The sequence below is a fragment of the Nicotiana tabacum genome, chromosome 22, assembly GCF_000715075.1.
Source record: "Nicotiana tabacum cultivar K326 chromosome 22, ASM71507v2, whole genome shotgun sequence".
NCBI classification, from domain to species: Eukaryota; Viridiplantae; Streptophyta; class Magnoliopsida; order Solanales; family Solanaceae; genus Nicotiana; species Nicotiana tabacum.
The window spans coordinates 3,200,910-3,227,861 of NC_134101.1; the positions used below are offsets into that span (position 1 = coordinate 3,200,910).

Consider the following 26,952-nt stretch of genomic DNA (forward strand, 5'->3'; position numbering starts at 1 on the left):
CATTCGTACGTGCTTAACATCCTAGAAGGGTTATGTTTCAAAAACCTTATGAAGTCTTTTTTATTCTAAAAGTTAATTGTTTTTTTAATGACCTTACTAACTTTCTTCTCACAAGTTATTTGTTAACAATTGCTTTGCTGATGTGTATATTTTGTATGTAAAAAGTAAAAGAGAAGAAAGGTACTAATAAAAAAAGAGTGAAAAAATGTTAAAATGAGTATATATCAAAGCTAAAGGTGTAGCAAGTTGAAGCCACTAATACACTTCAAAAACGTAGCCAAGGTAGTGTCAGAGACACCATCATATTAATATACAAATCTTATGTAACGACCCAAACCGATGGGCCGTAACGGATACCCGATACCTTATTTAACCGAGTACCAATCTAACGTATCTTTTCGTATTATACTATCATAGGAAAATGAGACGGAAAGGTTGCCGTGAGATAACTAGAATAAAACATGTAATACCAACTTATACATAAGACATACGGCCTATAAGACCAAAATGATTACTCGTACACTGAACATAGGTCGATAGAGCCATACAATCTTTCATATACATTACATCTGTCTACAAGCCTCTAAGAGTGCATAATTTTCATAAGGGTCAGGACAGGGCCCCGCCATACCAATTAATACATATCCAAATCATACTGACCAAATAAGCAACTCCGGAGCAAATGGAGCGCACCAATACCTTCCGTTGAGCTGATAGTCAACTTGGAGGACTCTCAACTTGTCTATCGTGACCTGCGGGCATGAAACGCAACGTCCCCAGGCAAAGGGACGTCAGTACAAATAATGTATCGAGTATGTAAGGAATGAAAATTAGTAAATAATAGGCATGAGAGAAACATGGAGTAGAAGACTCAACATGTAAGTCTGAATAACTCTATGAATCATTAACATTTACAATGTCATGAATATGCGTATAAATGTCATACCATTAGGTATATGCGTTCATAACATCGTCAAGCCTCGGAGGGCATCCCATTATATCATCTCGGCTACTGTGGGCAAATCATCAACGTATACCAGCTGATCAGGTGGTGGTGCATATATAACGCCATAACATTTTCCCATATTTCATATACATATAATATACGCGTATATAACGTCATCTGGTCATGGGTCAATGTTCATGTATAAATGAATGAAATGCATATGAAATACGTTAATAAGATTTCTCGGAATGTCATAAAATCAATATGCCTTTCGGATAAACTTCATCAACTACGTATTTTTCTGAGACCCATGAACAGAAAATATAATAATAATTCACATGGGGAATCAAGAATATAGACACCCCTAGTATTTCTATGAATAGAATTTATGGAAGTTGTGCATTTGCTCGTTTCGTTTGTATCGTATTGATCATGCCAAAAAGAAAGAAGGGATAGCCTTAACATACCTGAGCCGATTCTCTTGACAATCCTTCTAACACACGTCAATTGTGACAACATGTAACGGCGGATCGAAGTAGAAAAAAATTCGTATGATATTCTTGAAAAAGATTGCACCGTATTCCTTAAAATTGCAAAATCTCACGCTATATTGTGTTATGAAATTTCAAACGAAATATTTTGAGGCTCCATCGTTAGCAAGCTTAGCATAACGTTGTTGGTCTAATTCTAAGCATGCCATAACTTTTCCTATTTTCTAAATTACATTACCAAATAAGGAACCAAACCAAGGTAGTTATCCAAAGGACTTTTACGTGTAAACAAGGCAACTTGTGTCTTATAACTCATCATTCACGTTGGTGACACTTTGTCTTGGCTTAATGCCACGTGGCAGCCCCAAAAAAATCCTTATCCATGTAATCCTACCTAATATCACAATTATACCCACAATTAAGAATTATCCCAAATTACTTAAAATACTACTTATTTTTAACACATTGTATACACCTTACTATCATGGTCATGTGGTACCTTGTATGGTACTAGTCCATAAATACCGGGTATTATAGCTCGGACCGTATTTTATCTCAAAATGACAAACTTCGACGAAACTCATTTTCTTCGATTTGCTTACTCTCTCACCTTCACGAATTTACTTATCACTTGTTTGAAATAGCATAATACTTATAACCTTCAAATAATCTCATTCTCGAGCTTACGCCGATTAACTTACGACGAAACTTTAACGTACGAAAATGCGGGATGTAACATCTTATTTCCGAGCTTTCATCGATTTACTTATAGCATACTTCCACGTACAAAAATATGAGGTGTAACATCGTAATCCTAGTCTGTCAATTTTTCGTTGACAATTTTTCGTTGACGGTGTACTTGAGTTTCTTGTATCCACCATGCCGACATGCATTTCATATATAATGGCCTCTAGCACCCTAGATGATTTATAGTTCGCATCAAATCTGACAATAAACTTTTTGGTGATCCATGGCATAAAAATCAAAATAATTTTAAGTGGTTTCCACATACCATGAAATAGAATTTATCCAGTTGTAAAATGCCAAGCATTGCAAGGATGAAACCAATTTCATAAAAATTAGCCATTTGCACATCAATCAAACAAATAAATTAACGCTATTAAGATCAGATCGAGCAGGAGGCAAGTCAAAGATCCTCCTCCAGTCTGCCCTTCAACTTCATCCTATATCAATTATTTCTTCATAGCATTAGACTTAAATCAACTGTTTAATAACAAAAATCAAACACACCAAAAGAAAAAATGGAATACGAACAAAACTAACCCGGAAAGCTATTAAGGCAAATCATGACAGCAACAATTTTTTTTTTTCCGACTAAACCTTCAATAGCCAAAAAATATTTTGATATTCAAGACATACTAAAGAAAAAGTAAGGAAAATTAATTACCTTACAGAGATAGATAAGAAATTTGCAGTAAAGATATCTTGTCATAGTGGTGGAGTATAGAGAGAACATAGGCGCTCAAAACACATGAATAATTTAACCATAAAACAAAAAATTTCAAAAGTAAATTGAATTTAAAATCTCAGTATTAACTTAAAAATAAAATTAATCCTATGGATAATCTGCCATATACAATAGTTAACAATAAACAATATATGTCACTATTAGCTAGTAAAATCAAAAAGTTGAGAAGGACATACCTTTGGCAAAAGTGAATATCGATAGAGCGAAGAAAAGAAGAGGAAGAACTTGAGAAGCAAAAAAATCACAGAAGAATTTACAAGTCACAAAGAACACCACGTGTAGGGCTAGCAATACAAAGTCATCTTTACACATTAACATGAAATTATAAAGGTACCCTCAGACTAACTATTAATTCCAGGGAAAGCACACGTGTTGACCCGGAGGAGCATGTATTCGCTCTTATTAAGAAGTAGGAAAACACTCCATAGTAAAAAATTATTTCTAAAATTCAAATTCAAACAATTTAAATAAAAATTAAGACACTCTAATCATCCCCCGTAATACTATTTTCAACATATTCGATTCTCTCAATTATTAGAACTGGAAATTCCATCACCACATTCAAAAAGTAGAGTAGGGCCAAGAGTGACGTAATTGGCAAGTCATGTGCATGCGATTCCCATTCCACATCGGCATATTCTACCTCACACGTGTTCCCACATCTTTTCTAAATCCGTACATAACAAATTTCTCATTTTCTTCACCACTTCACTTCCCGGACCCACTCCCCATCTCTCGCGCTCTTCATGGATACTCTTCTTCTCCGCCGCCAGTCGCCGGCGCTGGCGATGGAGATACCGAACCCGAACCCGAAACGTCCATGCTGCTCCGCCACTTCCGGCTTAAACCCTAAATTCACCACCAGTTCCAATGGTTTCAGTTCCTATATCGATCACGACGTGCTCTTGGAATCGTTTCTCGGTCTCTCCGATTCCTCCTTTGACATCTCCTTCAATCGGCTTCTCGGTTCTAAAGCTTCCGATTCGGAACAGAATGATATGATAAACCGCGCACTTCGATTAGGATCTGCGCTTCTCGAAGCTGGCAAACGATCTGCCCGCGCGCGCGATTCCATGCATAACGCCGTCGTTTGGGCTCTTCCCTCCGATCTAACTATAAAAGTATGTTCTATTCATATATACCTTCTTTTAATTATTGGTATATACGTAATTGTTACAAATTGCAAATATGTGTAGCTTATAGTTACTAATCTGATTTTGCTAATGCTTGTTTTTTGCTTAGTTATTTTTCCTTTTCCAAAATTTTATTCTTTTGTTTCTGAGCTAGGAGTTTGAAATGTGTGTAGTTTGCCTATTCATTTCATGTTCTTTTTTGTGTATAGAATTTATCCTAATGGATGAATTATTTTGAGAGCTGTTTGTTTTCAGTAGTTGGTGTTTATTGATAATCCCGTTTATTATTAGTTATGTACAATCAGCGAATAGGATTGCTCTGGTTCGGCTTCCATACTTTACTAATCCTAGTGAAAGTAAGCCACTAGGATAGCTTTTGAAATGTGCTTTTGTTTCATTGTTTGAAATTTGAGGTCTATATTGTTGATACTTGATAGTTGTACTAAGTACTCAGATATTTGGTTATCCTTGAAGATTTTTATAAATTGGTTCATATAGAGTAGAATGCATAGAGAGTAGTTGGGGTTGAGGCATGGTTGTTCGAGTTGCTTGATATTTTTCTGTATCTGCGGAACGATGAATACTTGTATTATCACGGCATTACAATAAATTGGCGATAAAAATTGTTGATGGTAAGATATTGGCTATTACTAAATTTACAGTTGAGGATGGAAGCAATTTGTGCTTATAAAAATAAGATAATGTTTTGGTGGTTATTTTTTTTGGGCAGGTGTTTTCATTGCTTGACACCCAAAGTTTATGTTATGCTGCGATCACATGTTCCTTTTTCAAAAATTGTGCCGCAGACCCTGCATGCTATGCTAATGTTGACTTGATCACAGTGGTTCCTAGAGTCAATAATGCTGTTGTGGCAACAATAGTTCACCGTGCTGGAAATGGATTCCAGTAAGAGAATTGCCGTCCTCTGCTTCATAACTTCAATCTTCTTCCTTTTAAATTTTTTTCAGTTGGTTTTTAAAAGACTAATTCACATAAGAGCCCCGAAGAACAATAGTGAATTGAATATGCTGAAAAATACTGTTATCACTTTAGCGCTACAGAGTAGACCCATGAAAACATGTTGATTTAGGTCTTACATGAGTAAATGTTATGTAAGAGAGTGAGTAAAGGATGGTAACTACCTTATTCTAAGCGGATATCTCAAAGAACATTGGATTTAAGTGCACAAAAGTGGAATACTTGAGATGCTATTCATCTTGACCTCAAAAGGCTGTTATACAAAGAATATAAATTGGTATTTGCACTGGTGGACAAACACTGACTTTACTGAATCCAGGTCTCTGAAGCTGGGCTGTGTACCTGGCCCACTTGCTTCATCATCGGGGTCTTCTCAACCAATGGTTAATTTTATAAGGAAATCTACAGATGCTGCAGGATTCTCATGGAATGATAAGAGGTCCAGGCAGGGCAAAGAGTATTCTATTCTTACAAGGTCTTGCCTAGCACCTCTGAATGCTAATAATGGAACTCCAGGGTATTGCTCCATTCTTGATAAAGCGATGTTATGTAATTTTATGTACTGATTTTGTATATATAAATACTGTATAATATCTGGTTATTTATTAATTAAAAGCTGAGGTACTAAGTTGCTTCTTCGCTCTGCCTTCTTGGAAAACTAAGGGCTTGCTTGAGAAGGTTGCACCTGTACAATATCGAAAGACTGGACAATACTGCACTTAACGCTGCATTGTCAGCCTGCCCATCTTTGCTTGATCTGGAAATTGTTGGCCTGTAAGTACTGGAATTAATAGTTTCTTCTGTTTTATTCCTTTTTGGTCCAAAATTGCTATGCATACTGCTGAAAAGTAAGTAGAAGTACCATGGATTTAGTGTCTTCATGTCTGATTGTTGTTTTTTGACTTTCATTGAGAGGCTAAAGGCATTCATGAACAGGTTCTTGGTGGGGTATTTCTTTGTCTTATTAATCACTCAAGATAAGCATTTGAAGTTAAATAATAGGTGGCAGCATGAGTTCTCTTTTAGTTGCTTTGTGGGAACAGCACAAGTATAGCCTCATGTTTTCAGTTTGTGTTTGTTATTATTGTGAACGACACAAAGCCCAAGTGATTTAAGTACTTCGTCTGAAACACCATATTTTATATCACATGTTTCCGGTTTGTGTTTTTCATTCTTATCAACAGTACATTCCAAGTAATTGAAATACTTCGTCTGAAAGTCATTGGTTTGTTCAAGTAAAAAGCACATTACTTTCTTTATTAAAAAAAATAGAATAACTCACTACTTTTTAGTTCCTTCTGTCACAACTCATTTATTTTGTTGATCATTTACTTTGAATTCTTTGACAACAACATGGATAGTACCGGGGATCCAATAAGACCATAATTTGTTTATACTAAGTTCTAGTACAGTCATGATAAATTCTTATTCTATTTTTTTTTTGTGAACGAATGGCTCCATTTCTAGTTTCGTCTCTAGTTTCAATGTCAGTGATTATAACATGAAATGTTTTGTTCATCTGATAGTCATGTGGAATTAAGGCAGACACTGGAGTCTATAAGTAAATTTTGTCCCCTGATTGAGCGTCTATTCTTTGAATCGTCAAAAACAGGTGCATTCTTTTATCCTTCTATTTGCTTTTCTTTTGCTTTCTCAATAGCCATTTAAAGAATTTTTTCCATATTCCACCTTTGTATTCAGGTCGAGACGACAGTTTGAAACTGCCAACATGCAGTGATCTAGTGAGCAATTGTCCTCGCCTATCTTCATTGGCCCTAAGGGGATTTAAGTTGCATGATTATAAAGCTCGCATACTCGTTAAGGTCTTTTTTTCGAGAATGAAGCTTTTCAGTATATTGATCTTCGTTTGCGTTTCTATCCAGTGTTTCAAGGCCTTGTTTGGGTCTGTATGCCGTTCAATTGGAATTACGTGGTGTGTAGCCATGTCTTACTATACAACTTGAGTCTAGTGCAGTGAAGCTATTTGAAGCTTTCTTGCTTCTAGCTCTAGCAAGTACCTAGCGCTGTCAAAATAAAAGGCTAATGTCTCATGCTATACTATTTCTTTGTTGGTACCACCGTACCAGAAACCAGTCTAGACTAGCCAATACATGAATTTTGAGTTTAATCTGGATGACATTTGTCAATGGTGCTGATTCTTGCTAATTTAAGGTGAGTTGACAACTATATTAGAAGTTGCACGGTGAAGCTACTACTTTTGTATAGACTACATCAACACTGTTTTTGCAAGCTCGGCTTTATCACTTTAAGCTTCACGCTTTATAACACAAAGATGGTCGCATTGAGATTATCTGCACCATCAGTAACATAATGCTTGTTTTCATCAATGCATCAAATTTCCTCAAAATTTGGTACTTTTTCATTTGCCATTTGTAAAGAAAAGGAAGCGTTTATTTTAGAATCAGCCGCACATGGAAAGTTTTAAGAATTTTCTTAATACTTGCTTTGTCTATGGTTTCAAGGCTCATCCAGACCATGTGGCTGAACTGATGAGATCATTGACTGGTGTGTTCGGCGGCCTGGAAGTAGGGGTGGGCGTTCGGTCGGTTCGGTTCGGTTTTAAGAAATTCGGTTCGGTTATTTGGTTTTCGGTTTTGTAAAAGTAGTAACCGAAACCGAACTGAAATAAGTTTGGTTCAGTTCGGTTTAAGAAATTCGGTTCGGTTTTCGGTTTGAACATTATCATATTGGGCTCTCTCTATGTAATAATTGGACTGACGAATTTGTTGGTTTTCTTTCAAAATTTCGGTAAATTAGACTGAAACCAACCGAAAATTTGTTGGTTTGCTAATAATTCGGTTTTTCGGTTAACCGAACCAAATAAACTAATAACCGAAAACCGAACCGAAAAACTGAAATTTTAAAATTTTAAACCGAAACCGACCGAAAAAACCGAATAACCGAAACCGAAATAAAAATATTTTCGGTCCGGTCGGTTTTTTCGGTTCGGACCGAAATATGCCCACCCCTACCTGGAAGGGAATACTCTATTTTATTTTTAACAGATTCCCCTAGATTTAGTATAACCACATTTGCAAAAGTTTGTTGATCAGACAAACAAATGACTCAGATCACTAATGCAGAAAAATAGAGTGAAGTTCTTAGATAGGAAATAAGGCTTCAGTGATATAGATACACACTCAAGATAAACTATTTTAGCAGGGAGTGAGGGAGGGAATTTTTTCCTTTGTTGACACTATTCATATTCATTTAATTATACACCGTCCAATTTTGATTTTTCGTGGTTGTAACATTGAACTACTACTTGTTGATCCAGTCATTTACCTGGTTCCAGTGATCTCTCTGTGTTAGCTAGGTGCAAAGCTAGCTTGACTGCAAATAGTTTAGTTTACTGAAGAAGGAACTATAGAAACCTCTCCCCTTTTGGGGCTGTATGAAAAGACTGCACATTGGGTTTTTTAGCCTACTCTTTCTTTTGAACTCCTTAAGCAACATCGAATTAAAGCATCATCTCAGAATTGCTATCTGTTGAGCATTTATCTGTATACTGTTGTCATTTCTCTCTTTTGGCCTAATTGATAAACTCTCAGCTTGTGACATACTTGAGCCAAGAAAAAGTTGAAATGCTATGCTGTTAGCAATTTTACCCCTGATGTTGTTATTCACACTGGAACTTGAATGTTCCGTAGCCTTATAATTTGTCAGGTAACTTCGAGAAAATTTCTTAAGTTAGACCACCTTTGTTCGAGTTGGATTTTTCTACTCTATGTTAGAGTTTAGGAGGTGTGTCAAGCTATGTGTCAATCGTGTAAATGTTATATTTTGGGCGACTACAGTGCAGTGTTATCAAAGGCGAAAAGCGCAAAAAAGCTCTAAGGTTCGTTGGGGCTTTGCGCAAAGCGCAACTAAAGGGCGGGCTTTAATGAAAAAAGGCGCAACTGGAGAAAAAGTAAAAATATGTATATGTAGTCCAAGACTAATAATTATAAGCATGAATAACAAATATATGGACAAAGAATTTAAATTTTTTTTACGATAAAGCAAAATATCAATTGTTTAATGTCACCTTTTCAGGATTACACTCATTGGCAAGGAAAAGTATGCCTTAGAGCATGCGACACTAAAGCGCCCACAAAGCGAGGCGAAGCGCTCAACATGTTTTGAGCCCCGCTTCAGGGCTTAAGCGCGCCTTTGACAACACTGCTACAGTGGTTGCTTTTCCAAGGGAACCTAATTGTACAATCCTCGGTTTTGTTTATTTTTGTAGGGATTTCGTAAATTGAGGTACATTGACTTTTCAACATCCTACTCGATTACTGGCGCTTTTCTCAAGTAGGTTTCCCATTAGGCCCTCCGACTCAAGTTTGTATATGAACTTACGATCTTTTTAGCACTATTTTTATTCTAATAGCATCCATATTACAGGAATCTAGGAGGCAGTGCGGGTGGGGGCTTACTCCAGGTATTGATTTTGAGGGATTGCATGCATTTGAAAGAAGTAAGTGTTCTTTCCCCCGAACATCCTCGTTTCCCATATCTGGTAGGAAATAAATGGGGAAGTAAGTCAAGAAAGGAAGTGGTCTAACTTATGTGCATTGTAGGTAGAAGTAGCAAGGTTATTAGCAGCAGTGCTTGCAGGGGATTTTGGGCATCTTAAATATCTTGTATGTATAAACTTCTGCTCATAACAGTCTTATTAAGAAATTTGCACCTTTCGTTTCCTGTTCTCTTTATTGATGGTTTCACTTGAACTGCTTTCACACAGGATATATCTAATCGAGAGGGCCTGGTATCTGAAGGTGACTGGTATCGTCGATGTTACAGCCCTAGGTAGTACAACTTCTAGTTAACTTTTCAACATCATTAAGAAGATAGACTTTTGACTTTCTGGTTGTGTGTGCCAAACAGCTTTATTCCTATAGCGCGATTGTCGGAAGAAAGGCCCGATTTATGTGTTTTAGCAGAGTTTCCTTTGGAAGGCAGGTTGGTTTGTTCTTCCATTACTTGAACATGAAAATAATTGGTGATCCACCTGTGCCATTTATTTGTTTCCCTTTATCCGTCTTTCACAGCTTTAATGATGTTGAACAACATAACAACAGTGATGTGAATAGCGAAATTAACTCCTCATCACACTTGAGCAGTCTTGCATCTAATAGCTCTTCATTCATGAGTACATCAGAGAGCAGTTATAGTAGTGATCAAGGTAGTGGCAGCGAGGATAGTTCATTCATGTATGAAGAAAACTCAGATGAGGTGGACCAAGGTTCCATCTAAGTTGGAAATGCCCTTTCACAAGTGTTGACTGCATGACAACCGTGTATTTGGTATTGCCTCTCTCTCTCTGATTCCCCTTTCCCTGGTCCTCCCTTAAAAGGAAAAAAAAACCAATCTGCAATAAGTATTTTGCATCCCCAGAGTAAGTGTTGATAATGCTACTCTGAATTGATTGTGTTGCCTATAGAGTTGCTTATTTAACTGGTTTTGATGTTGGTAACAGCATTTTCGGGGAGAGTATTCCGTAGTATAGCATCTGCTGGTGCTATTGAACATGGGAAGATAGTAGAGCCGAGTTGAGATAGAATTCACAAGCTCACGTCAACTCATTTTGCCTGCTTCATACGGTAGCCGGCAGTTGCTTTACTGAAGCAATACAATGACAGCGATTAGTTTTACCTAGATAGAACAAGGACAACTTTCTGTTCTTTCTTTTACTTATGAGCATACAGGCAAATCTGTTTCGAGGTCTCTTATGTGATGAAGTCACCAATCAGCTGTATACTTCTGATCAATTTTTTCTTGGGAATGTGCTTACAAGGCTGTATACTTATATCTACGCTGATAATTGAAATGCTGTTCCCAGATAATAAAAAAACAAGCAGCATAATTCTTAAAGGTGGAGACTAATGTTTTGCGCCATTTTTCTGTACTACTTATTTTTGCTCTTTAGGATGAGGGGTTGGGGACCGCCTGGGTCGGAGATGTCGAACTAAGAATATACTTATCGATGGGTCATTTTAGTTGCTTGGAACTTAGATTAATTCTAGGTAGCTCAAGTAATTGTCAGTACTATACATTTATAACTAAGAAAGCTTTCGTAAACCTTGAAAATCAATCTTATAAAGGACTTCTTTATTCTTTTGACACGAAAATTATAAAATCGAATGATATTCCTAAAACCCAACGTCAATTATATTCACATGGAACTTGATGTCATTGCCTGCTGAAAATCTTATCTCCTACTGGTGCAAATGGATTGTACCCACTTCTAACGACCAAGCTAATCTGAACATAGGTATTCAAAAGTTCGAATTGGCTTCTTTTTCACTCCATTGCATATTATTTCCTTTGAATTACACGAAAATTGGCTAGAAGTCTCGCAACAAAGTTGGAAAGGGGCATGTTTCATTGGTAAAGCCTTTGTCGTTGCGATTACAAACTTCTTGTATCTGCTTTGGTTTACAACAAATAACCACTTAAAAACAAATTTTTTAAAAGCCCGCCGAAGATAAGAAAAACTTCCCTCATCACATCATTAACCGGTGGACATTGCATTAGCTACTGTGAAATTTTTTATTTTTTATTTTCATGGAAGAACCTCATATGTTGATACTTTTTTCTTCCTTTCTTTTTCCCTTAGAACTTCATATATTGATTAGTATCTCATAATGGACCAAAGTGTTATTCTCATACTGGGGAATGATATAGGAAATTTTACCTCTTATAGCAAACATTTACATCTTATTTATTATAAATAAATACCTTTTTAAAAAATTATTTTCTATAGCTACCTTTTAGGTTTTATAGCAAATTATTTATTTATGGTCACTTCCTACCGTTAAGCCTTTAAATACACTGTAAAATATTTTTCTCTCTCCTACTTTCTATTCTTTCTCTCACAATAACACCGTATAGTATACAAATTTGCTAAACCCACAATCTCTCTCCATTATCTCTCTCCCAACCCAGTATCTTCCCCACGAATACAACCACCATTATCAACTGATTCATCTCCATTTTTTCTCTCAAATTTCAAAATTGATTGCTCCAAAAAGTTGTGGTAAGTGTTAAACTTGTTAGATTTTCGCTGGCACATGTATTCTTTTGTATCTCTTTACTGTTTTTTTTAGAAATAATTACCATTGTTATGCTTTTACAGAAAACTCGAAATTTCTTCTCCAATGGCTGATTCAACTCCTTACAAGAGGGTTACCAGAGGTATACCGACCAAAGCACTCAATTTCGAAGGGCCATCTTTCAATTTGTAAATCACTCAAGCGGAACATGTATTTTCAGGTTCAGCAGCAAATACAGATGCAGAAAAGAGAATAAAAATACGCAATGACACATCGAAACAAGCCTAATTTGAGAAATCTCCTAAAGAATCAACATGTATTTGAAGCTAGAACAATATACAAAAATACGTAATGACACATGTATTTGCATGTATTCAAAGTGTTTATTTAGCAATTTACAATTTCAAAGCTTCACTTTGTTTCAATATTTTGTGCAGCAGTATAATTTCAGCAGTTTGTATTCATATGTATTCAGCAGATGTATATATGTATTCAAATATATCTGGAGTATGTATTCATATGTATTCAAAAATATACATACAATATGTATTCAGCAGTTTACTAAAAATAATCCTTTAGTAAACTATGGAATGTATTCATCAGATGTATATATGTATTCAAATATATCTACAGCATGTATTCATACGTATTCCACTATATATTAAGCATTATGTATTCATATGTATTCAGCAAATTGTAGTGTATATATACTGCAGTTTGTATTCATATATATTCAAATATATCTACAGTATGTATTCGTATGTAGTCCACTATATATTAAGCATTATGTATTCATATGTATTCAACAGATTGTAGTGTATATATACTGCAGTTTGTATTCATATGTTTATTTAGTAAACAGAACTTCCACGAACGATAGCAACAAAGAGAGGCAGGATTGAATCTCTAGAGATTGCTCTGTTTTGGGGTAATTTTCGACTGAGAATATTCTATAATTGGAAATACAAATTATGCGTGTTATAATTGAGTTAGTTGAGTTATATTAGGAGTCTATCACGTTAATTGATTCACTTGCCGTTTTTAAACAGCTGAAAGGACCATTTTTCGCACATTTACGTTACTGCATTCACGAATACAGCTCGCGAATACAGTCGAATACATTCTCTGCTTAGCTGGACTCCCCTGTTTTTCGCCGAGTTTTGCTACTGTATTCATGAATACAGTAGCTAAAATACATCGAATACAGTCTATAACAACTGAAAACATAACTATAGGAAGTAATTTAGTAAATGGTAGCTATAACAAGCTAATAACCACTAAACAATCGTGTTTTGTAAAAATTTCTTTATAGGATACTTCAATGCCACTATTAATTTTTTAACCTCGGTGATAGAAGTCTTGGAAAAAAGACGCATACCAGAATTTAATGTTAGCTCGGTCGACAAAATTTTAAAGCATGTTGGGCAAAATTTTAAAGCTCGTAGCAGTTATGGTGATCGTTAGAATTTTGTTATAAATCCTAATAGATCACCAGATTTTTCAACATTGTGGCTAAAAGTTTTGGTGATTGTCAAAAATTTTGGTGCTTCAAAATTCCGGCGAGCGAGTTTTGTAATACTGGCACTGGGCTATTTCTTTTAGGAAAAATGACAATGTATAGCTGCTCTTAAAATAATAAAAAAAAAAAAAATATATATATATATATATATATATATATATATATATATATATATATATATATATATATATATATATACATTTTGTATGTTATATACAAAATTATATAAATTTTATATACTTTTTTGAGTTTGATATGTTAAATATAGTTGTAATAAAATTTATTAATTTTATTTGATATTTAAATAAACTATAAAATAATAACGAGAAATTTTCAGAAACCACTATTGTTTAGTAGCTATTAACTTCCTATAGCTACCATATACATAATTACTTCCTATAGCTACTATTTAGTTGTTACGGTAGTGTATTCGTTGTATTCGCGCTGCTGTATTTATGAATACAACAACAAAAAGTGCCTAAAAATCAGGGTAGTCCAGCTGTACGCGCATGTATTCACATGTATTCGTGTCATGTATTCATGAATACATCAGCAAAAAGCGTCTAAAATCAGGGCAGTCCAGTTGTACGCGCATGTATTCGCATGTATTCGTGCCATGTATTCATGAATATAGCAACAAAAATCCTCTAAAATCAGTGCAGTCCAGCTGTACGCGCATGTATTCACATGTATCCGTGCTGCTGTATTCATGAATACAGTAGTAAAAAACACCTAAAATCAGGGCAGTCCAACTGTACGCGAATGTATTCACATATATTCGCGCCATGTATTCATGAATACAGTAACGACAATCACCTTAAAATAGGTATGTCCAGCTGTCTAAGAGAGAGGAAAAACATAAATAGCGTATTTCATGCCTCAATGGTAGTATATACCATAAATACTTATTTTGCTATAAAATATAAAAGGTAGCTATAGAAAATAATATTTTAAAATAATTTTAATTTATAATAAATGTTGAGCCCAGTAGGACAAGGCATTTATGAGATTTTTATCTTCCTATACACTATTTAAAACCTTATTACCCTCAATACTCAAGTTTCAATTTAATTATATGGTCATATACAATTTACCAATTATATACAAATAAGTTTTAAATGAGTATCCCTTTATATTAGGAATTGAATAAGGAATATCGGTTATTTTCTTATCCCTTTATACTCCCTCCCCCTCTCTCTCTCCGTCTCTCTCTCTCTCTCTCTCTCTCTCTCTCTCTCTCTCTCTCTCTCTCTTCGTCTCTCTACTCTCCTTTCTGTTTTTTTTCCCAATTTTTCTTTATTTGATGTTCTCTATTTTTTATGCTTTTTTGTTGTATAGAGTTTTAATGGAATTCATCAGTGGATTTCAATCGTTTTAACTTAGCAATTTCATTTCATGTTGCACAATTGGTGTTCAAATTGAAATTGTCAATCAATAAATTTTGAAGGTGTTTGACTCTCCACCATTGACAACCATTAAAAAGCTTTTAAAGTTTTGAAATCGAATTTGTGTTTTCAAAAATCACTATTTGTTTGGATTGTGTGTTGTTGCAAGTAATTGAGAATATTGTTTGGAGTTTATATCTCAATTAATGGTGTTTCGGTGAAGATTAGACTTGATTTTGGCTGAATTTCAGATTGAAACTCGAAGAAGAAAAAGAAGAACACAGATTGAAACTCGAAGAAGAACACATGGCATATAATATACTTATGAAATTGTAGTAAAGTTATAGTATAATTATATGTAAACTGTATTCTATTGTAGTTAAATACTTTTTTTTATTTGAATGTTGTATGAAAATTAAAAAATAGTTGTATAATGCATGAATCGTTGTATAAAATTTGTATTTAAGTTATCAATACAATCGTTTTACATAAAGTTATTGATATGTATCAAAATTGTATTAAGAGAGTAAGTCTTGATTGGAATTTTAGAGAGGAAGAGGCACACACCATATACAAAATATATACAAATCAGATACAAAATATATAATGACATATTGTATAAAATTTGTATATAAATTATATTTAAGTTGTATGATATTGTAGTTGTATTTAACTGGTTATAAATAATGTATGAAAGTTGTAGATAAGTTATAAATAACTTGTATAATGTATAATTAGTTGTATGAAATTTATTTTTACTAGGTATAAATCAGATACAAAATATACAAAAGACATATTGTATAAAATTTATATTTAAATTGTATGATATTATAGTTGTATTTAACTGGGTAAAAATAATGTATGAAAGTTGTAGATAAGTTGTATAATATATAATTAGTTGTATGAAATTTATTTTTACTACGTATGCTGTTGTAGATATTCAAATTTGCATTAAATTTGTATGAAATTTATTTTTAATTTGTATGCTGATGTACCATATATTGTTCTTTTCTCAGTTGATTTATTAACGAAAGAAAAGTAGAGAATGAATTTCAAATCATGAATTCCAAAGATAACACATCGCTAATATACTAGAATTAATCATGAAGGTTATTAGCTTAGGCGATGGCTCTCTCTCTCATCCCTTTTCGATTCAAAATTTAATTGGGGTGAACTTTAATTAAGTTGAGATAATGAGTTTTGAAATATATATATACCTAACTATGATCTATATTGGTTTTTCCTACAGACATGTTGAATTCGACCACAAATTACCGTGTTTCATCGAACCAGCAAATTGGCCATGGTTGGACCATGATTATTTTTTTCCCTTCTTCTTTAAGGAACTTTTTGTTAGGGAAATATACATTATCTAGCTTTGAAAAGGACATGGAGGATACCACAAATCTGTTCGGAATTAACTTCATATGAAGCGTGGCTTTACTGCCCATGATTTTTGGCTCTCAATTACGAGAATTTTGGGTTGAGAGAGGCAGCAGAGAATAGGGAAATTGAGGGGAGGAGAGGAAAAAAAAAGTAAAATGGTGTAACTAAATCCCCTAATTTAAGGCACTAATAATGGATTGTATATAAATGGTAATAAAAACTTATTTAGGGCGGATAATTTACAAAAAATGAATAATTTTAGTAAATAAGTTTTAAATATTATACGGGAAGGAAAAAATCCCATATAAATGGTGGTTTAAAAAGTCCATCCAGCGTAATCCACAACGGCCCACTTTGATGCTCGATTAACAATGGGCCAGCTGGTCGTTGATTGGCCCAATAGTATCATGGAGCTTTTAAAGACTTAAAACCCTAGGACAAAAGCCTCCATTTCTGCTAACTAGAGAAAGGTCTGTGAGGCAGCAGTCAGAACAGGGGCGCCGGAGTATATTGTAGAGGCATACAAGTATAATTTCTATTCAATTTTATCTCTTCATTTTCTTTAGCTGAATTGTGAATGCGTATATGTAATGCAAATGCAAGTAAAATTTAGCTGAATTTTTAAGGTAAATTGTTTTTAACAGAAAAATGGCGGACAAAGCAGTGACAATTAGAACAAGGAAGTTCATGACCAATCGTCTTCTTGCAAGGAAACAATTCGTAAGTCTTTTAAGACTTATATTATCTATGTTGTTAGTACTAAGAACAAGCTGCACTACATATCTAAAAGCTCATACCTGTTACTAGTATGTTTTCATCTGTTTTAATTGGCATATTTAATTTTTCAGATTATCGATGTCTTGCATCCGGGAAGAGCCAATGTTTCCAAGGTTAGACAATCTATTGCGTCCGCCTTATTTCCTGTTGTTTGATTATTCTTGTTGAGTGCCTTTTGCAATTTCAGCAATTTTAGTTGTTAATACGACTTATACTACAAGATCCATTCTTTTCTCCTTGATTCTACTGAGAGGTCCCGAATGAATTAAATGGTACTAAAAATGTTAGAAAAGTGAACAGTAGTCGTAATATTGGAAATAGAAAAAGAAGGCAAAATATGTGCCTTTTTTCAAGTATTTCTATTTCTATAAACATTCATAATTGAGTACTGGAATTGGTTGTAAGGATTCATATAGCCGAGGCCGACTCAACAAGACTGGAATTGAGGCTAGTTGCTATTATCTTAGTTGTCGTTGAGGGAGAGAACTCCACTTATGTGTGGATTGCAGAACATAGCTTGTTACAAGCTAGGGTAAATGAGGAAGGTTGAGGCAGGTTAACGGCCAGCTTGAAAATAGTCCAGTAATAATGAATCCTTTTCGTGGATACAGAGGATTCGAATATTAGAATCCAACTAGTTCACAATTGAGATGTAGTTGATTGATATAGGAGAGAGAGAAAGCAAAGCATGTATATCTTATTCAAGTTTCATATGCTTTTGATTCGAATTTCTTATGTCCCACCTGTTTAATATGTCATTGCAGGCCGAGTTGAAAGAGAAATTAGCAAGGATATATGAGGTGAAGGATCCAAATGCAATCTTTGTGTTTAAGTTCAGGACCCACTTTGGAGGAGGAAAATCTACTGGTTTTGGCTTGATCTATGATTCTGTAGAGAATGCAAAGAAATATGAGCCAAAGTACAGGCTGATCAGGGTAAGAAATCATATTAGTTATTTATGTTAGCATAAAAGCCATTAAGTAAAGTAGGTTATGTGGTACTAAAACCCGTTTGATAGTTGGAAAGGATCTGATATCACCTGATGGCTTATTATAATCTTTTGAATTGTTTTGTAAATTCATTCGTGAAACATCCCTATGGAGCCTTAGCGTGAAAAATGCCTTGATATTGCTTTTCAATTGCACTTTGTACCGGTTTTGTTCTTCAAAAGAGTATAATCATGAAAATTATAAAAACAATTTATCTTGTTGCTGTGCTAAGATTTGAGACAAGTACAAGATTTCTTGCATTTATTTATCTCATTGCTTCTTGTTTGTTTTAATGCATAAAATATCTATTAGAGAATTTTGCAGTAAAGGATCTTTGCATATTATCTGTCAGCTCAATAATATTAATCCCAGATAAAATACATGTTATAATATAACACACAAGTAAATGTGATTTATGAGAAATGTTTACAGCATATGCCATCTTCCCTTGGTTCTTTTGCTATTTTTGTTGGAAATGTTTATCAACAAGGAAAACCCGTATGTGCAGTTTTTTCATTTTTCAGAAGTTGACAGTCTTATACATTCTCAATAATGTTATCTTCTGCTCTTTTGCTATCAAAAAAGTAATTGGTTGCTGTAGGGCTGCAATACTTTGAGCTATGTTGTATAAAAGGCTTCGTTAGTTTGTGCTATGTTGTGTAAAAGGCTATTTAGACCATAAGTCATGTGGTTTTGTACCTATTCTCTTCCTCCAGTCATATCCTTGCCCATTCAAAAGATTCGGGGTTGTGTTGCATTTGTCGCTATTGCTTTATTGTGAGTATATCTTATTGAGCTGTTTTAGTGATGTGGCCGACTCGATTTCTTTTAGTATAACACTCTTTTCTTTAGGTAAAGTAAATGCTTTAGTTTCATACTCCATTATGTTGAGTGCACGTTCAGCGGTCGAGTCAGCAGGCTTAATGATTAAATTGGGTTGTATGCTTTCGGCTAACTTGTTTGACTATTGAACACTTGTAGAATGGATTAGACACAAAGGTCGAGAAGTCTAGGAAGCAGATGAAGGAGCGGAAGAATAGAGCCAAGAAAGTACGCGGTGTCAAGAAGGTAATGGTTTTTGTTTTTGTCTCTGCGGCTACGACAATGAGAGGGTTTATTGGTTTTGTATCATTTATTTTATTCTTGTGCTGATGTTCTTCTTGGTTGCACTAATTTTGCAGACGAAGGCAGGAGATGCGAAGAAGAAATGATCTGCCAGGAACAGTTCCTTTAAACCAAATGCAGAAATGTTTGCCGTATTTTGTGTTTCTCTGGACATTTATGCCGAATCCTTTCAGTTTTGGTTGAGTCACGCAAATTAAATTTGCTTGTTTATGTGCTAGTTTTTCTAAACTTAAGAGAATTTGGGTGAGTGTAGCTTTTTTCCTAACATGTTCTCTGTTTTATAATTACCATATCAAATGTTCGGACAAGGAATATGATTAGGAAACCAACTTATCGAATAGAAACAGTTTGTTCTGGATGACCAACTTCCATTGATTTCTTACAAGTATAACTTAGAAAGTGGAGAGTAACGATTAGTATATGTGAACATTTTTACATATATTTTTTCTGCTCCAATCTAACACCTGCTACTTTTCAAAAAGATTTTTGGAGTGAAACAGAATTTCTTTCTTAAGCTTTGTTTTAGGAGGGTAGTTTAATGTGATGAACTACCCGTGCTCCCGTTAGTTTCAATATACTCGGATGGTATTTCGACAATGTGGCCATTTGATTGACAAACCATCTAATTTACTCGAATTTTGCACAAATTTACGTTGGATTATTATATTTTCTAGTTCTCTGTTACAGTCACTCTTATGAAATGACGAATTCAAAGCTTCATCTTTCTACCTGCTCAAACGAGAGTTGGTTATTTCATGAGCTACAGATTTTACCTAAGGCTTTCTCTTTTTCTTTGTTTAGTATTGGCGGGCTGGTTAAGATTTAAGCTTTATGCATTGACTATGCAAAAAAAAAAAAAAAAAAATCTACACAATAATCAAGTCACTTAAACATTAATTATAAGTAACATTTTTATGTAAGTGTTTGTTGACATTTATAAATATAGTGACTAACCTCCTAACACATGTTGAGTTATATTGGTACTCTATTTTTTTTTTTTTTTTTTTACTTTCATATATATAACCTAAATCCGCCTAATCCTTGTTTCTACATGTTGGACTACTACTGCAACATTACTACGCCCCAACAATTTTTACACTTAAGTGTGTATAGCAATGTGGCACTGTAATCTGCAAAACTTCCAAAAGCAATCCAACAAGAAGACACTGTACTAAAGGATGATAGGAGACAGATTCGAACTATGAAAGACAACAAAATATACATATTCTTGATCCCGTAGACAGTTCTGAGATACCATAAGGGCCAATATCTCAATATCATCTTTGTCTAAAGCTTCGAAGGAGACTTAATATCCGAAAGGCAGGAACGATCTAACTATTCAATCAAAGCGATTTCATAACCATAAAGAAAGACCTCTCTTTTGGGATCAGTCCCGTCCCCAGATGTAGTAGTCAATCAGCAGGACATTCAAAGAAGCTATGCACCTTCACTGAATGTTAATGAAAGAAAGCCCTTTCATCCTAATCTCATCTACTGAAAAGGGGGTCGGGCGTAGCATGTTCTTTTTTGGTACACAGGCTATTACAGACGCATTAAAAATGACTTTTCGAAGCGCAGAATCCCAGAATGAAATCATTGCAGAAGAAAGGTATAATGCTCATATTTCAACTAAACCTAATACCTTTATATGAAACATAAATATACATGTGAAAAGTCACTAAAATTATAACAAACACATTAAAATTTGAATCCAATTTCAAAAGTACTATAAGTTAAGTGCTAAGAATTTAAAGGTTGAATTCATCAAATTTAAATCCTGAAACTCTCTCTCAATCTCGACGTACTGCTTTGGAAGCCATGAGGCTGACAAGGAGGTCAGCAAATGCACAAACTCTGTATTTGTGTGTGCTCTTTGGATTTAAGGCAAGATAACACATGAGAAGCTCATGCAATGAGTCCCAATTGGCTCTTGTATCACTCAAGTTAAATGACTCCATATTTCTTGCATAGATCTCCTGAAGTCCAAATATGGGTTTGGAGAGTAAGTTGGAATAGCAATGCAGCCATCTAAAAGTGTTTCAGATCCCTGATGCTCAGCCTGCAATCAGAGGCGGATGCAGCCTTTGTTTAAATAAATTCAACTGAACTCTATACTTTTAATATGAAAAATAAATATAAGTGTGAAAATACCAAAAAAGAATTATACTAACAAAGATAATTTTGTATGGATAATTTCAAAAGTACGATGACTTTAGGATTAAGAACCTTAAAGGCTGAACTCGTCAGTTCTGTTGCGGAAGCCAAATGTATATAGTGTAAATGAGTCACAACTACTATACCAAAAATTATGACAACCACTAAATAATAAATAAGACAATAAGACAACAATAAAAGAATACCAGAATTTATGAGGTTCGGCCAATTTTGCCTACTTCATCGGACACAATCAATATTTTATTCCACTCCAATTTTACAAGTGAAATAATACTAAAGAGAGAAGATACAAATGCCTTAAGAAGATAAAAAAGGCAAATGAGAGGTGTACATAAATCCTAAACATTAGGCCTCCTTTTATAGGGTGAAATTCCCATTCAAAATTGTCATCCACCGATGTGAGACTTTTGACAATTTCAATAAATCTCCACCTTGGCAAAATTTCACATCTTCAATTTTCTCTCAGTAACAAATTTTGGTTGTGTCTTCATCTTCAATCTTTAGTGTTCAACAATGTTGATCAAATCCAAACAATGTTGAAACTTGACCGCAGTCACCACTTTTGTCAGCATATCAGCAGGGTTCTCCGTAGTATGAATTTTCTTCACCGTGATTCCACCTTCTTTTATGATTTCTCGTACGAAATGATACCGAACATCAATGTGCTTCGTCCTTGTATGATAAACTTGGTTCTTCGCTAATTGAATAGCACTTTGACTATCACAAAAAAATGTAATATTTTTTTGTTCAATACCAAGCTCCTCTAGCAATCCCTGAAGCCAAATTGCCTCCTTCACAGCCTCTGTAATAGCCATGTACTCTGCCTCTGTTGTAGACAAAGCAACTGTTGACTGCAAAGTAGATTTTCAACTAACTGGTGCCTTTGCAAAAGTAAACACATAACCAGTAGTTGACCTTCGTTTGTCCAGATCACCCGCAAAATCTGAGTCACAATATCCAACTACAGATCGATTGCCTTCCTGCTCAAAAACTAACCCAACATCTACAGTACTATGAATATACCGTAGAATCCATTTCACAGCTTGCCAATGCTCCTTTCCTGGGTTATACATATATCTGCTAATAACTCCAACGGCTTGTGAAATGTCAGGTCTCGTACAAACCATTGCATACATCAAGCTACCAACAGCATTTGCGTATGGTACCCTTGACATATACTCCTGTTCAGTTTCATCCTTTGGCGACATAGTAGTACTTAGCTTAAAATAGGGAGCAAGTGGCGTACTAATTGGCTTAGTCTTCTTATCTATGCCAAAACGCTGTAGTACTCTCTTCAAATATTCTTTCTGAGATAAACAGAGTTTCTTTGAACGTCTATCTCTTATTATCTCCATGCCAAGAATTTTTTTTGCCTCACCCAGATCCTTCATCTCAAACTCCTCCTTCAGTTGAATCTTCAACTTATCAATTTCTTCCGAATTCTTAGAAGTTATCAACATATCATCAACATATAGGAGAAGATATACAAAGGAACCATCATTAAGTTTGCGCAAATATACACAATGATCGTATTTGCTTCTCTTGTACCCTTGCAGCAACATAAACTTGTCAAATCGCTTGTACCATTGTCTAGAAGATTGTTTCAATCCGTACAACGATTTTTCAAGTTTGCATACCATATTTTCTTTTTCAGCAACTTTGAATCCTTCTGGCTGATTCATGTAGATTTCTTCCTCCAAGTTTCCATGTAAAAACGCAGTTTTTACATCTAATCTGAACTAGTTCCAAATCCAACTATGCTACCAAAGCCAACATAATTCTAATGGAGGAATATTTTACAACTGGAGAAAATACTTCATTGTAATCAATTCCCTCCTTCTGAGCATATCCTTTGGCCACCAATCTTGCTTTGTAGCGAACATCTTCTTGGATAGGAAATCCTTCTTTCTTTGCAAATACCCATTTGCACCCAATTATTTTCTTTCCCTTCGGGAGATTGGCCAATTTCCATGTATGATTCTGATGAAGGGATTGCATTTCTTCATTCATGGAAATCCTCCACTTATCTTCTTCTGAACTTTGGATAGCATCTTTATCAGTGGTAGGAACACCATCAACTACAATTGTGGTTACACAAGCAACCGTCTCTATGAGACGAACAAGTTTCGTTATTGTCCTTTTTGGCCTGTTGGTTGCTATTGATTCAAGTTGTTGTCGAGGTTCCTGAATTGGAATCTCCCTCTCTACTGGTTCTTCTTCCAGAGGGTAATCTTCATTTGTTTCCTCCTCTACTTCTTGCGTAGGAAAAATAAATTTTCTCTCAAACTCCACCTGCTTTGATGCACCACCAGCTTGTTTGACATCTTCAACTATCACCTTATCTGTTATGGCAGATTCATCAAAGGTAACATCTCTGCTGAATATAATATTCCTTGTCTCTGGACACCATAAGCGGTATCCTTTGACTCCAGAAGTAATCCCCATAAATATAGCCTTTTTTGCTTTCGGATCCAATTTTGACTCTTTCACATGATAGTATGCAATTGAGCCAAACACGTGCAAAAAGTCATAATTTACAGTAGGTTTTCCATACCATTTTTTAAATGGTGTCTTGCCATCAATGGCAGTAGATGGTAGACGATTAATGAGGTGGCATGCATATGTAATTGCCTCAGCCCAAAATTCTTTGCCCAAGCCAGCATTGGACAACATACACCGTACCTTTTCCACTAAAGTCCGATTCATACGTTTTGCCACTCCATTCTGTTGTGGTGTATGTCTGACAGTGAAGTGTCAGATGATGCCATCATTTTCACAGACCTTATTGAAATTATCATTTTTGTATTCACCTCCATTGTCTGTGCGAATACACTTGATCCTTCTGCCTGTTTGATTCTCCACCATCGTCTTCCATTTGAGAAAAATTTCCAACACTTCATCTTTCCTCTTCATTGTATACACCCACACTCTTCGGAAAAAATCATCAACAAAGGTTACAAAATAGTGCTTCCCACCCAATGAAGGTGTTTTTGGAAGAACCCCAAACATCAAAGTGTACATAATCCAAAATGCCTTTAGTATTATGGATCGCTGTACTAAATTTAACCCTTGTCTGTTTCCCGTTTACACAATGCTTGCAAAACTCCAAGTTGCAAGTCTTTACGTCTTTTAACAATCCTTGATTAGATAGAGCTTTCAAGGATTTCCCTCCAGCATGTCCCAAGCGCATGTGCCATAGCCTGGTTGCTTCTGCCTCTTTGTCATCACTGGATGTCACTGTCGCTGTCCCAATAACTGTACTACCACGATAGCGGTACATGTTATTGTTCTTCCGATTGGCCTTCATTACCACTAGTGCACCGGAGCATATTCTCATCACTCCATTTTCTGCAATGATTTTGAACCCTTTTGATTCTAGGGTTCCCACAGAGATGAGATTCTTCTTCAAATCCGGTACATATCGAATATCTGTTAATGTTCTGATCATTCCATCATGGCTCCTTAATCTTATTGAACCAATGCCATATGAGGTAAGAGGGCTGCTATACGCTGTGTGGATGACTCCATATTCTCCTTCTTGAAAATTCACGAACCAGTCCTTGTTGGGACACATATGATAGCTACAAGCCGAGTCCATCAACCATATGTCTGATGATGTTAATAACTCTGTTGTAACTAATGAGAAGTCTGAATCATCACAATCAGCTACATTTGAATCCATAATGGCCTTTCCATTGTTATGTCTGGCCTTATTCTTCAACTTCGGACAGTCTTTCTTCCAGTGCCCATTTTCTCGACAAAAGGCACATTCATCTTTGCTGGGTCTAGATCTCGACTTGGATCTTCCCTTCTTAGTCCTCATTTGATTTTGACGACACCCCTCACAATTAGTGCTTCTCCTTCTCCGCCCTTCTGTTTTTCTCCCTTTCTTTGTTCATAGCTGTACAAAGCCGAACAAACTTCTCTGAGAGAAATTTCGTCATTTTCATGGAGTAGAGTAGTTTCAAGGTGCTCGTATTCATTAGGAAGTGACCCCAACAACATCAAGGCCAAGTCACCATCATCAAAAGTTGCATCCATATTTTGCAGATCTGTGACCAACTTATTGAAACTGGTGATATGTTCATTTATTGTGGTACCAGGAACATAGGTGAAGCGAAACAGTCTCTTCTTCATGTACAATTTATTTTGACTGTTTTTCTTTAAAAATTTATCCTCCAGTGCTTTCCATAATTTACTTGCAGAAGTTTCCTTTGTGTATGGATATTTCTGCTCTCTAGCAAGGTAGGATCGAATGGTACCGCAAGCAACACGGTTGATAATTCTCCAATCTTCTTCTCCAATAACATCTGGCTTCTTTTCTTCAATGGCAAGATCTAGCCCTTGTTGGAAAAGAACATCTAGAATCTCGCCTTGCCACATCCCAAAATGTCCTGACCCGTCAAAAATTTCTACCGCAAATTTCGAATTTGACACAATTCTTGTCATAAGCGAAGATGCCAACGATGACGTATTATTGACACTTGATGTAGATTCTTCTTGTTTATTGTCTGTCATTTTGACACAAATATTATTTAGTAGCTGACGACATAAATCAAGATTATTTCCTTTCTGGTGTAGAAGATCAGACTAAGCTGCAACTACAGAGCATACTCAGACAGAACCTTGACTCAGTTACCAAGATAGATCTTTTCTGATGTGGAAGATCAGACTATGCTGCAACACAGAGCATACTTAGACAGTACCTTGGCTCTGATACCAATTGTTGCGGAAGCCAAATGTATATAGTGTGAATGAGTCACAACTACTATACCAAAAATTATGACAACCACTAAATAATAAATAAGACAATAAGACAACAATAAAAGAACACCAGAATTTACGAGGTTCGGCCAATTTTGCCTACTTTCTCCGACACAATCAATATTTTATTCCACTCTAATTCTGTTGTGGTGTATGTCTGACAGTGAAGTGTCGGATGATGCCATCATTTTCACAGACGTTATTGAAATGATCATTTTTGTATTTACCTCCATTGTCTATGCGAATACACTTGATCCTCCTGCCTGTTTGATTCTCCATCATCGTCTTCCATTTGAGAAAAATTCCCAATACTTCATCTTTCCTCTTCATTGTATACACCCATACTCTTCGAAAAAAATCATCAACAAAGGTTACAAAATAGTGCTTCCCACCCAATGAAGGTGTTTTGGAAGAACCCCAAACATCAGAGTGTATATAATCCTAAACATTAGGCCTCCTTTTATAGGGTGAAATTCCCATTCAAAATTGTCATCCACCGATATGGGACTTTTGACAATTTCAACAAGTTCAAATTCTAAATCTACCTCTGCCTGCAATGACGAAGAAGTTGATGCTATGGAGGAAGACATGAATGAGGAGCCAATAATGGAGTTGGAGTTGCCGGGGGAAGAGAAAAAGAATCGTCGCGAAGCGAGGACAGTGGAGAGATCAGGAATAGTTGCTTCTTCGATGTCACATTCTAGTGTAAATTCGTAAAGGGAGTTGAAAAATGGCAT

General features: G+C 35.3%; 2 protein-coding genes, 1 long non-coding RNA gene and 1 pseudogene across 6 annotated transcripts; 2 read left to right on the top strand and 2 right to left on the bottom strand.

The window, feature by feature from the left end:
* Positions 1-529: 529 nt before the first annotated feature.
* On the bottom strand, positions 530-3,292 carry LOC142176322 (uncharacterized). Of its 2 annotated transcripts, XR_012704812.1 has the most exons (5): positions 3,103-3,292; positions 2,722-2,778; positions 1,414-2,621; positions 947-1,012; positions 530-752 (listed from the first exon to the last, which is right to left on the bottom strand). It is a non-coding gene; the product is annotated as an uncharacterized LOC142176322 (long non-coding RNA). The 2 variants fall into 2 exon arrangements; XR_012704811.1 differs by having other exon boundaries at positions 947-2,621.
* Positions 3,293-3,582: 290 nt separating this feature from the next.
* Positions 3,583-10,914, top strand: LOC107832421 (F-box protein At4g02760). Of its 3 annotated transcripts, none has more exons than XR_001658558.2 (13): positions 3,583-4,047; positions 4,790-4,965; positions 5,357-5,554; positions 5,701-5,811; positions 6,564-6,649; positions 6,739-6,860; positions 9,287-9,351; positions 9,445-9,517; positions 9,621-9,683; positions 9,785-9,849; positions 9,928-10,002; positions 10,092-10,346; positions 10,520-10,914. XR_001658558.2 is itself a non-coding variant. In XM_016660267.2 (12 exons), exons 1-12 carry the CDS (start codon positions 3,673-3,675, stop codon positions 10,294-10,296), a joined length of 1,614 nt encoding a protein of 537 aa, XP_016515753.1. In that variant the 5' UTR covers positions 3,583-3,672; the 3' UTR covers positions 10,297-10,441. The 3 variants fall into 3 exon arrangements, 1 of the variants encoding a protein (XP_016515753.1); XR_001658559.2 differs by having other exon boundaries at positions 6,739-6,779; XM_016660267.2 differs by lacking the exon at positions 10,520-10,914 and having other exon boundaries at positions 10,092-10,441.
* A 5,859-nt stretch (positions 10,915-16,773) lies between these two features.
* Positions 16,774-19,634, top strand: LOC107801095 (small ribosomal subunit protein eS24z). The gene is made up of 6 exons (XM_016624375.2): positions 16,774-16,911; positions 17,030-17,105; positions 17,234-17,275; positions 17,927-18,097; positions 19,133-19,219; positions 19,333-19,634. The coding sequence occupies exons 2-6, from the start codon at positions 17,034-17,036 to the stop codon at positions 19,360-19,362; spliced, it is 402 nt and encodes a 133-aa protein (XP_016479861.1). The 5' UTR covers positions 16,774-16,911; positions 17,030-17,033; the 3' UTR covers positions 19,363-19,634.
* Positions 19,635-21,066: 1,432 nt separating this feature from the next.
* LOC142176747 (transcription repressor OFP16-like) lies at positions 21,067-26,952 on the bottom strand (annotated as a pseudogene).

What these genes read in the sequence shown, in the direction of transcription:
- LOC107832421 (XM_016660267.2), top strand. Translation starts at nt 3,673, where the DNA reads ATGGATACTCTTCTTCTCCGCCGCCAGTCGCCGGCGCTGGCGATGGAG. An exon ending in CGTGCTGGAAATGGATTCCA is followed by an intron (nt 4,966 to 5,356) that starts GTAAGAGAATTG and finishes TACTGAATCCAG; the next exon opens with GTCTCTGAAGCTGGGCTGTG. An exon ending in GAGTTTCCTTTGGAAGGCAG is followed by an intron (nt 10,003 to 10,091) that starts GTTGGTTTGTTC and finishes CGTCTTTCACAG; the next exon opens with CTTTAATGATGTTGAACAAC.
- LOC107801095 (XM_016624375.2), top strand. Translation starts at nt 17,034, where the DNA reads ATGGCGGACAAAGCAGTGACAATTAGAACAAGGAAGTTCATGACCAAT. An exon ending in TTCTTGCAAGGAAACAATTC is followed by an intron (nt 17,106 to 17,233) that starts GTAAGTCTTTTA and finishes TTAATTTTTCAG; the next exon opens with ATTATCGATGTCTTGCATCC. An exon ending in CAAAGTACAGGCTGATCAGG is followed by an intron (nt 18,098 to 19,132) that starts GTAAGAAATCAT and finishes GAACACTTGTAG; the next exon opens with AATGGATTAGACACAAAGGT.